Below are 11,695 nucleotides of genomic sequence, written 5' to 3' on the forward strand. Positions count from 1 at the left end.
CATGTATTCAGAACTTCACTCGAGAGACATTTTTGATTAAGAATATTCTACAAACATTAGATATTGGAGATTTTATCAGCACCCTGTCAGAAACTAATCGCCCACAGAGCACGCAGTTGACTAAGGTGGATGCCCGAGGAGCTGGCCTCAGCGTACTAGACCTATATAATGGAATTGAAGATATATAATATCATTATCAGTCGAGGGCAGATTATTTAACCTTGTCACGACTAAGCCATATATATCGTAATCCTTATTGAGTAGAGACGATGATCAAAGTAATTTCCCTAATGTCACAATTATTTCTATATCAGCTTCATCATGACGGATATCGTATGACGTATATTCTGCAGCCGTGTAACGGTTAGTTAACAGTAAGCCGCTAACAGCGCTCTGTAGATTTCGCTGTAATTATCCCGTCATTTTCACCTCGAATCGAGAAAGAGTTGTAAGAGTTTTTAGTTTTCCGTCGCGCACACGCACGATTTTCATTCATAATTCCATCGCTGAACGATAATGACGAACGGATCTCAAATTCAGCCCTTAAAACTCTCGTCGACTACGTATTTCATCACCGGATTTTTCCTCACTTCGATTTGTAAGTTAATTCCGTGTTTTGTTTTTTTTTAAAGTGAACCATTTGCGACCAAAACTTCAAACTATTCGAATATACGTATTAGGTTATTTTTCTGTCACCCGTTGCTTATGTGTCTTACCTATCTTTTAACCAATGTTTGAAATATCACGATACAGGGGGCAGTTACAGAAAGGTTGTTTGATGTTAACCAGTTTTTGAATACATCAGTAGCGGGTCAGAAAGGTTTTGTAATGTTATCTAGTGTTTAAATACCGCAGTGCACGATCCAAAAGGTTTTATCTACTGTGAATCTGTGTTGGTTAAAGCAAGGAGGTGAGTTAAAGGCTCCCTTGTTAACGGCTTTATTTTTAATATCAACTGAGAGGTGGACCCTTCTGATATCAGGTACCGCGGTAGAGAGATCAGTCATTTGTTAAGTGATGTTATCAAATAACATTGTAAAAATTATGTCTTGTTTTTTTCTCTAGTAATGACTTAAGACGTGGTTCATTGCATTTTGTATTAAAGGTGTTGTGGCGACGGTTGGAAATACATTTCTACTATTACTTCTCACCAAATTCAAGCTATTTCATCGACCTATTAATCTCTTATTGATTAACCTGTCCGTAGCCGATCTCATCGAAGCTTTCATCGCCTACATATTTGCCGTGATTTCCACTTTCCAGCAAAGGTAAGCTTTTTCTTTTGTAATGTACCCAGACTTGGAAATTTCAGAAAAAGAAAAAAGGAAAAAGCGAAAACTTGGAAAATTATGGATAAATGTTCAATCATGTATAGAAAATATTACTTTTTCGGCCTCAACCCGTTTGGTGTCACTCAGGGCAACATTAGCCCCTCAAACAACTGTGTGTAACTTATGATTCGAAGTTTCGTCTTTTCCAATCAGGGGAAGTTAGGCCAGAGAACACTCTGCAGCCACCAGGGCTTAGCTACCGAGTCGTGAAGTCCAAGAGTGGACTCTAGTGTAGATTTGGTCTGATGCTAGATTGGCTATACCATGTTTGTACAACTGGGCCATGTATTCGAACCTATGACTACTAGATTGACCATTCTGTCGAATCGTAGTTCTTTAAACGTATTGGATATAAAGTCATGCTCTTCGTGTATATTTTACAGATGGCTGTTTGGATATACGGGCTGTGCGCTGTACGGTTTTGTATGTTTTGCTACTGCCCTCAGTAATATTTTCACCCATGTCGCACTGGCCGTCTACAGATACAGATGCGTTTGTAAACCAAAATTTTTGGGTAAGTAAAAATCAAACGATTTCGCAGCCATCTTGGATTTTGAATAATGGACGCGAGACTAGCGGGCTGAAATGGTTGATTGTTTGCCAATTGGAATTTCGCCTACAAGTCATACGTGATTACCACCAAATCATATATCATGAGGTGTGATCCAAAATGGCCGCCTCGCTAATAGGGGGTGCAGTAGTTTGTCATAGGCAGAGGAAGAGGAAGAAGTCCTCGACTGCCGCAGTTGCTTTGTTTAGTCAACATATTCTACTAAATGAAATTGCAAAACTGCCCAACGAGTGGCAAATATCTTTCCCCGTGAGACTGATCAAATTGAATCTAAAATTTAAAAAAAACAACATCAAATTGAAAAAATGTATAGCCTACCACGTTTATTTCCATCATCAAAACAGTTCAATTCTAACAATCATTTGGTGACCTTTTATTAAACTTCATTAAATTAGATACATTTAATGTACTTAAGATAATGTTTTTTTTTTAAGTCAAACTTCTTCATTTTTACGAATCCTAGACACACCATACATGGTTCAGTCTCTGTAAGCCATTAGTCAGTGTTACGTATTCCGTAACCCATCGTATTCTTTACCAACAGATCTTTCATTGGACCCGAGCACATCGTTGTATTTGGTAGTTTTGGGAATATGGTCGTTGTCGATTGCCTGGAGTGTTCTTCCGTTCATCGGTTGGGGGCGCTACGGACCGGAACCTTTCGATACTTCCTGTTCGATCAATTGGCATGCGACTGATTACAGTAATTTTTCGTACACGATCTCAACGTTCTTTACGACTCTCATTATACCTGCCGTAGTGATGATCGGCTGCTATGTGAAGGTATTTGATTCTATTCATTTCATGATCATCAAAGTAAGAAATCAATAAACTATATACTGATTACACATTAAACATGACAATCACCGAAAAGATAATATCAATCTAATCAATATGCAACAAGATATGCTAATGAAGTTGTATGAATATTCATTAGGTATCGATGTATTGGAGCATGATGAATTTACAAATATGTATATAGTATAAAAAGGGAAATCTATAGTTCTCTATAGTTCGAACAGTGGGAAAGATCAATCATAAGTTTTTTTTTTTTTTTTTTTTTTTTTTTGATCTTAAAATAGGGATTGTCCCTGTTGTTTATTTGGTTTGTAAAGTTCGTTAGATTTTTTGATTGAGTGTCCCTTACAGACCCACCACACCTGCCGGGAGCGAAACAGGGGGTCAATCATAAGTTTTAACGCTTTAGAGCCAAATATCAGCCTTACACTGGTGAGTAATAGGGGTAATGGGCTTTCAAGCCAAAGGTCGAACGGTCGAGCTCATTAAAAAACAAATATTGAAAGTAATTTAAAACTATAATATATTTTCATAACCGTGTGTATTTCAGTTGAATAATAGAATAATTATTATTATCAAAATATATTTGATTATATGAATTTGTGTATTGTAAATAAATCAATTGGTCGCGGAGCGGAGCGGTAGCGAAGTGGAGCGACCAATTGATTTAATACAATATGCTTTTTAAATTTAAATTATTGATATCTTAGAATAAATATTTAGTTATAATATAAAATACACACGGTTATGAAAATATATTATAGTTTTAAATTACTTTCAATATTTGTTTTTTAATGAGCTCGACCGTTCGACCTTTGGCTTGAAAGCCCATTACCCCTATTACACTGGTGGAGTCAAATTTCCAGAGATTGGAACAGAATAGGTATATCATGTAGATACGAACAGACAATATTATAAATTACAGATGGCTTGTTACAACAAACAACTGCGCAGGAATATAACACCGCTAGACGCAGTACCGCCACGTACTACCTGCCCCGGATGTTCATCCGCTAATGGAAGCGAAACGACGACAATTATCAGCTCTGCTCAGACGACTTTATCCATCTTAGAACAGAGAGCTAATTGTGTACGTATTAACCCCTTCATATTACCCCCCCCCCCAGATTTCCAATCAATCACGCCACTCCCAGTGCTATTCACACTCATCAACTTCAACGCCCACTCCCCCAAATATCCACTCTCACCACCCCCATAAAACTAATAAGATGAATAAAACTAATAAGAAGATCCGCCATCCATCAGTCCTGAACATCTACCATTTGAGAATTTATAGTTTTAGTTCTTGCGATCGTCACCAGAGGACTGAAAGATGCAACATTCCAATCAGAAACATTTGCTCCGGATCCCAATATGTCAACGGCTGTTATGATATTGATTGTATTAACGGTCTTTATTTTGTAGGTAATCTCCGTCACCATGATTCTATTTTTTGTTGCCTGGTTACCGTACGGTATACTATCCATCATGGCGGCTTTCGGGTTCAAGGTCACGCCTAGTCTGGCAATAGTTCCGGTGATGTTGGCCAAGTCGCAATCCGCCTTCAATCCGATAGTCATCATCTCAATGCATGCACATGTTCGAAAAGCGCTGAAGGCGTTACTATTGAAGAACCCAGCCGGTTTGGAGTTGCCGGTCGCCGATAACGACCAGGCGCGATCAGTGCCCGCTCATACACGCACTTCAAAATTCTGAGCGTTCTGCCGAATTGTAGGATTATGGGATTCGATCCCACCTCGTCCTACAGATGTATACCAACAACACAAAACTGAAAAGGAGATAACTGACAGGTCACGGTTAGCTTTAGAATAATATGTCAGTTACAAAGTTACGATTCCTATTTATTTGGAGTTGTTTGGAGTCATTTCCATCGCAAATATAACGTACAATTCTGATCTTCCCTTCTATCTCTCAATATTTGAATATTTAAACAGATCCACGAGTTTCTTTTTTAAAAATTCATTTATTCCGCTATTTTCATGTAAATTGAAAATGTGCTTTATTCATGTGTGTCAAGTTTCCTATGGTTTATCAGTGTCACGAATGAATTATTCATTTGAATCATGTTTAGTGTTTTATAGGTGAAAATCAATTCTATTAATTGTAGTTTGTTTGTGATGTTTGTGGAAATTATTTTTTAAACGAGTCAAGAATTTCCGTCTCAAATTGAACTTATTGGTACACGATGTATCAAAAATGTATCAAAATGTATAAGAAAGATACAGAGTTCTCCCTTAAAGCGAAATACGTCCAATGTTATATACAGTTGATCACAAGACATGAAGCCGGGGTATTACCGGGCAATTTATGTATTTTTGATGATGAAAATGTAAATGATAGAAATTGTCAAACTTTGTATGAAAGTTGTAATAAAAAGTTCATGAATTTGTGTTTAACTCAGCGACGTTGATTCTGTTCATATGAAAGTTGTAATAAAAAGTTCATGAATTTGTGTTCAACTCAACGACGTTGATTCTGTTCATATTCGATTCGTACTCGAGTTATCCTTTGACTCCTGGCCGAGAAAATTCTCTGAAATTATGAAAATCTTAAACGGTTTCTCGAGAATCATGGAATGAGGTACATATCTATGTATTATAAGCATTTTTACGGTGATAATCATCCGCTAATAGTTTGATGACACTCCTTGAAGATTTTAGCAGGTCATTATGGCAGAAGATAATTTGCTGTTAATTATCAAATGATTCGCTATTAACCATTAGTGAAACATCCCGCATCGTAACGGTTATAACGAAGAATTCTACAATATAAAAGAAAATCGAGTCCGAAATTGTTTCATTAATGTTTTATTTATTTGGCTAATGCTTTATTTGGCTTCAGTAAAACATTGAAGATGACTGACTACATTCAGGATAAATTCGAAACGTTGAAATAAACTATCGAGGAAACATCTCGATTTCATCCTAAAAGCGATCTTCGGGTTTGTTACATTTTGTAATAGTAATTCCTGAAGATGACTGGCTATCAAGTATATAGTCGAAATATCGTAATAAACTATAAGCTCAAGGAATTATTTCGGACTCTTTTGCAGTAATTTTTCTGATTATGATTTGCTGGTATATAAGATTATCTCAATAATTCGTGTTGTTATCGCATACTGGTTTTCATTATACATAATATTTGAAAGCAATAATAAAATGCTGAAAACCTGCCCGTTCTCTATTCAGTGTATATAGACACTATTAAGAGTATGTAAACCTGATATTGGTGTTGGCGTTCGTCTGTTTATTTGTCGTATAAAGACAGTAATGATTGTCACGGGCAATAAAACCGTTGATTATGCTTGCTGTTTGTCACGCCACGGTAGATCTGTTAATACTCGTGCCCGGTGCGGTTTTTAAGACGTATATATTTTAAATACATATATATTTCGGTATATGAAAACATACGGACGATTTTACGGTGAGGACGATAAGGAAATTGAAGACTGTGTCTCATATCGACGTGTATTTTTGCGAGGAGTATTTTATAAAAAATATGTGAAGTAACTATAGAAAATTCACGCAATTCAACAATAAACTTATCTTACTTACTGATAAGACGAGAAGTGCGATAAGTTGTAAATCATATATATAGTGTTATAAAGGGATTTTACTTTCTTATCGAGAACTAAAAAAACTACAGAGATGTCGAGTTGTGTGGTTTATCCGTTAGAATGTATACGGCCGAAACAATACGGTGCATTGGTAAGTCACGATCTATTTTCTATTACTTATTCCCTCAAAAGCCTCTCTGTCTCTTATATGTTTCATCGGGTGCCTTCGCTAGATCACGATTAATAGAACACTTTATCCGTGTTAAAGCGATGTAGAGAGAATCCCACAATGAAAAGGAAAAACAGTCCGAAAATGTAACATTGAGATAGTTGTTTATTCAACGTTTCGACTATATCCTAGTAGTCATCTTCAGGAATACTGTATTCCTTGAGCTAGTGTAGTTTATTCAACGTTTCGACTATATCCTAATAGTCATCTTCAGGAATACTGTATTCCTTGAGCTAGTGTAGTTTATTCAATGTTTCGACTATATCCTAATGGTCATCTTCAGGAATACTGTATTCCTTGAGCTAGTGTAGTTTATTCAACGTTTCGACTATATCCTATAGTCATCTTCAGGAATACTGTATTCCTTGAGCTAGTGTAGTTTATTCAACGTTTCGACTATATCCTAATAGTCATCTTCAGGAATACTGTATTCCTTGAGCTAGTGTAGTTTATACAACGTTTCGACTATATCCTAATAGTCATCTTCAGGAATACTGTATTCCTTGAGCTAGTGTAGTTTATTCAACGTTTCGACTATATCCTAATAGTCATCTTCAGGAATACTGTATTCCTTGAGCTAGTGTAGTTTATTCAACGTTTCGACTATATCCTAATAGTCATCTTCAGGAATACTGTATTCCTTGAGCTAGTGTAGTTTATTCAACGTTTCGACTATATCCTAATAGTCATCTTCAGGAATACTGTATTCCTTGAGCTAGTGTAGTTTATTCAACGTTTCGACTATATCCTAATAGTCATCTTCAGGAATAATGAGATACTACAAAAATTATGAGATATATATATATACAATCCAGAGACAAAGAGACTAATTCAAGTAATCAGAGATGATACAAACTACTTCGCTAGACCAACATGGGAACGTATACTCTTCTCTCTACTACTTTATCTTACTATTATTTGTAAATTGTTAATTCTTTGCTAGTCAACAGTTTTATCAGTGTAGGTAAAATAATGAGCTACTAGAAAATAGTATCTACATGTATAACTGCATCAGGTAAACAGGTAACATTGTGTCGGTTAAATTGGTTTTATTTGAAATAACGATCTTCCACGACTTCTCCCGCTTAAAGAGTAACATCAATGGAGAAATAGAAGTTTACTCTCCCAATTTGAAATTCATTTTAATGAAGTTCCATCTTTTTTCCTTTCTTTCCTCAATTGACTGATTTATCATCTGATGAAGCTACTTTTTATGCGAAAGCTCGTTTATTTCTAATAAAACCAATTTATTACCTACATAGTGTACGATACCTGTTTACCGATTTGAGGTCTGGTTAAACAATGTACCTTCATAACTCCTTTCAATTAAAACGTGTCATGGTTTTAAATCTATTCAAGATATGTAAATTGTGTGATAATTCAATACCAATTATTTGTGACGAATTCAATATCAATAATTTTTGTTGCCGTATGAATGTATTTCAGCCGGCGACGAGCGTACAGGCGTTACTGGCTAAATTCCCCGTACATCCGTCTAATCGAGAACCGAAAATTTCCATCACGAAAACAAGTTACGTCAGTCACATTTTACCGAGACACGCGATCCTTTCTAAAAGAGATTCATCAAGACGAAAGGCTGCTAGCGGAATAGGTTGGTCTAAAGTCCTAGCCGTCGGCTAAAACAATTACATTAATTTAATTGATGTGAATCTAAATTCACTTCAATAGAAATGTTCCCTGATTTAAGTTCTTTACCATCTTAGTGCAAATCGTAAAATACAAAACTCAAGCCCACGATATAATTTTGAAATATCAAAAACGATGTTTAACGATTAGAACGAAATTAAAGGACAACAGTTCGCACTCTTTCTATACCTCTTAAACATATTACATTAATTGATATGAAACTAAATTCATTCAATACATTTATAGCAATTATGATGATATCAGCCATTTGTTTTAGTTCCTCAAAACGAAGAACAGGAAGCGACGTCACCGATTGTAGAGCGCCTCCTACCGTTGGCAACAAGAATCAAGGTAAGTTATTCATAAATGATCGAGTCTATGATATTACGCCGTTGTTCGTTGTTTCGAAGAAAGTGTTAATTTTCTCACTACAGACAACTAACCTGCCGACTGGAGGTCCTTACAGATTCATGCAGAGGAAGAGAAAATTAGCTCCTCCCGAAAAAGGTAATAACGAAAAAAAAATCCCTTTAAAATAAAAAAATATCTCATATAACATAACTACATAACAACATATATCTACATAAACCTATCTCATGGCATGAGTTTATTGGACTATCGACACGGTGAACTTCTGTTTTTCGTCTATTTCACAGTGTCGGCCATTTTGGAACTAAATGCAAACTACGATGACCGTGGTCCGCTGCGGTTTCGCAAAATATTTGACTATCAAATGCGATAAAGTTCGTCGATTTTAAGGTCACATATAAAAGAGATAATGATTTCAAACGATGTATTTTTTCGACTCATTTTTAGATCACGTGGAAATATTCTACTTTACGGATTCAAATCGACGCAATTCGCTACAAATCCCGTCATGCTCCGCGGACAACTCGGCGTCTCGTGATATCCGTAGCGTCTCGGGTCACGCGCTCTCCCGACGTAAATGGATTCAGCCCCCGGTTGATCACCTGAAAGCTAAAAGTTAGTAAAAGTTGCCAGCAGGTGCAGATGTTCCACCGTTTGGCTATACACCGCCACCCCGCCTACCGCCAGGTTTCTCAATGTTCATCTCTATACAAATACATAGTAAAACATCCCCGATATAACGACATACTCTCTATACCGCCATACTCTCAATACCGCCATACTCTCTATACCGCCATACTCTCTATACCGCCATACTCTCTATACCGCCATACTCTCTATACCGCCACACTCTCTATACCGCCATACTCTCTATACCGCCATACTCTCTATACCGCCATACTCTCAATACCGCCATACTCTCTATACCGCCATACTCTCTATACCGCCATACTCTCTATACCGCCATACTCTCTATACCGCCACACTCTCTATACCGCCACACTCTCTATACCGCCACACTCTCTATACCGCCATACTCTCTATACCGCCATACTCTCTATCCCGCCATACTCTCTATACCGCCATACTCTCCATACCGCCATACTCTCTATACCACCATACTCTCTATACCGCCGAAATCGTTCTGCACCGATGAGGACGGTATATCGGGGGCCTACTGTAGATTGATATCTCAGCGTTGATGATATTCAACAATTTCACGATTGATGATATTTCAAAGTAGTTCCATCTCGGGATGAGAAACAGTTGAATAACTGTACAGTTGAGATTAGTTCATTTTCAATGTTTTGAATCAATGGTAGACAATTTAATTAAGAACTGTGAAACTAGATCCTTAATAAACGTGGACCCGGCTCCATAACCTAAGATGAAAAACTTCGTTTAAGATGTTTTAACTCTGAATCCAATGTTGGCCGAGACGACTGTTGTACTGGATCCGTGATGTTTATGAGACTGTAATACTGAATCCGTGCTGTTTATGAGACTGTAATACTGAATCCGTGCTGTTTATGAGAATGTCTGATGTTCATTATTTTTCTCATTGATAGGTTTTGACGGCGGCGCTGCGGCAATCCCCGGTCGGGGATACGACTCCAATTACCTTCACAATCTACGACTCTCGATTCTAAATTCGAAACCGATTTATTAAACAACAGTTTCAAGAATTTCCTAGTAGTTTTCTACTTGATAAGTGTGCGACAGTTTAATGAGGGCAAAGTATAGAAGACAAATTGAAAACGGGATTGAATGTATATTTTGTAAATAAAGTTTGAATTTTATTCGAAGTACTTATGTTTTGGGAACTTAATGAATGATTAAGGATACTTTGCGTATCTAGAGAGGTGGATGTATCAGATGTGGATCAGAGGAGTATCAGCGGGTATCATAGGGGTATCGGATAGATCTAAAGTATCCAACGCGCGTTGGGCGAAACTGAACACTTTTTCGCGAATCGAACACTTTAGCGAAAGATTTTTTTATGCTAATAGTATTTTATTTTTTCTGTGACATATCGAAAACGTTTTTATCGAGGAGAAAACGTTGTTCCCCGCGCCCGTAAGCGTCGCTGGGTCGTGTGCATCGCTGGGTCTTTCTGTGAGTTAATCCATCACGATTATGCATGATGCTATTTTCTTTGCCGACGATTTCGAAAAAGCGATTAGACGAATTTCTAGTTTCGCTTGATAAACGAAGCAATATAAATAAATGCGGTTGAAAATTGCTCATAGTGTAAACACACTGAGACGCAGATAGTATATAGAGGATCGGTCACGTGTGACCGGACTAGTTCTCTCATCGGACTAGTTCTCTCGCCGGACTAGTTCTCTCGTCGGTCGTCATTATGCAATGCGGCGTTTGACTTGTTGTCTTTCGTTGAATAATTCAACTGCGTGACGTACAAGCCGCAACACAAGCCACGCTTGGTCACACGTTCGTTTATCGTAACGACAAAACATTAACGCCGCCAATTTCATATATGCGTTCGAGCGGTTCGAGCTAATTTTCCTGAATGAGTTCTCCGCAAAAAGAGAGCGACAACGCAATAATGAATGACTGGACACAAACATTTTTTCGTTGAATGAATAATGAATTTGGAAAAGAAAAAATCTTGCATCGCATGTTATAGATGACTGCCCAGGTATACGAGATAAACTCCGCAATAAATCAGGCAAAGATGGAAAAGTTCAATGGAAGACGATCGCCCGATGTTGGCTAATAGTCTTTAGGCGAAACGTTGCTCAAATATATAATCACCTCGCTATTGAACTTATCATCTTCGGCTGAATTATTGTGGGATTTATTGTGTATATTGATCATACAAGCATATTGAGCACGTTCTCGACTTAACAACCGCCCAGGGCTTGCATTTATTTCGTCCCATGGTCTGGCTTTGACCGCAGCCATGGCCTAAGACCAGTCTAAGACCATTTTATTTCTTAAGCCAAAGAGTTGATGCAGTCTTAAGATTTGAAGCCCCTTTTTTGGACTAAAATGTTTACAGTGCAACTGAACCCAGTTCCATAGTCGAGACGTGGCCTTAGATCTTAAGACTGGTCTTAAATTGTGGTATTTAGCTTAAGAACTAAGTTAACTAAGCCATCACTGCGTAACTGATCTTCAGTACATAGGTCAATGCGTCCTTCAGAACTGAG

At 37.4% G+C, this 11,695-nt stretch overlaps 2 protein-coding genes across 2 annotated transcripts; both read left to right on the forward strand.

Moving 5' to 3' along the window:
- The first annotated feature begins 516 nt into the window (after positions 1-516).
- On the forward strand, positions 517-4,416 carry LOC141907154 (rhodopsin, G0-coupled-like). Its single transcript, XM_074796728.1, has 6 exons — positions 517-598; positions 1,208-1,268; positions 1,715-1,845; positions 2,447-2,685; positions 3,626-3,790; positions 4,126-4,416. The coding sequence occupies exons 1-6, from the start codon at positions 517-519 to the stop codon at positions 4,414-4,416; spliced, it is 969 nt and encodes a 322-aa protein (XP_074652829.1).
- Positions 4,417-6,290: 1,874 nt separating this feature from the next.
- LOC141907603 (uncharacterized) lies at positions 6,291-10,279 on the forward strand. Its single transcript, XM_074797295.1, has 6 exons — positions 6,291-6,428; positions 7,953-8,118; positions 8,431-8,504; positions 8,588-8,660; positions 8,970-9,137; positions 10,091-10,279. The coding sequence occupies exons 1-6, from the start codon at positions 6,369-6,371 to the stop codon at positions 10,189-10,191; spliced, it is 642 nt and encodes a 213-aa protein (XP_074653396.1). The 5' UTR covers positions 6,291-6,368; the 3' UTR covers positions 10,192-10,279.
- Positions 10,280-11,695: the final 1,416 nt, after the last annotated feature.

Source organism: Tubulanus polymorphus, chromosome 6 (genome assembly GCF_964204645.1).
Source record: "Tubulanus polymorphus chromosome 6, tnTubPoly1.2, whole genome shotgun sequence".
NCBI classification, from domain to species: domain Eukaryota; kingdom Metazoa; phylum Nemertea; class Palaeonemertea; order Tubulaniformes; family Tubulanidae; genus Tubulanus; species Tubulanus polymorphus.

Coding starts and splice junctions, on each gene's coding strand:
- LOC141907154 (XM_074796728.1), top strand. CDS start 517: ATGACGAACGGATCTCAAATTCAGCCCTTAAAACTCTCGTCGACTACG. Junction 2,686..3,625: donor TGATCGGCTGCTATGTGAAG/GTATTTGATTCT, acceptor TATAAATTACAG/ATGGCTTGTTACAACAAACA. Junction 3,791..4,125: donor TAGAACAGAGAGCTAATTGT/GTACGTATTAAC, acceptor TTTATTTTGTAG/GTAATCTCCGTCACCATGAT.
- LOC141907603 (XM_074797295.1), top strand. CDS start 6,369: ATGTCGAGTTGTGTGGTTTATCCGTTAGAATGTATACGGCCGAAACAA. Junction 8,505..8,587: donor CGTTGGCAACAAGAATCAAG/GTAAGTTATTCA, acceptor TTCTCACTACAG/ACAACTAACCTGCCGACTGG. Junction 9,138..10,090: donor TGATCACCTGAAAGCTAAAA/GTTAGTAAAAGT, acceptor TCTCATTGATAG/GTTTTGACGGCGGCGCTGCG.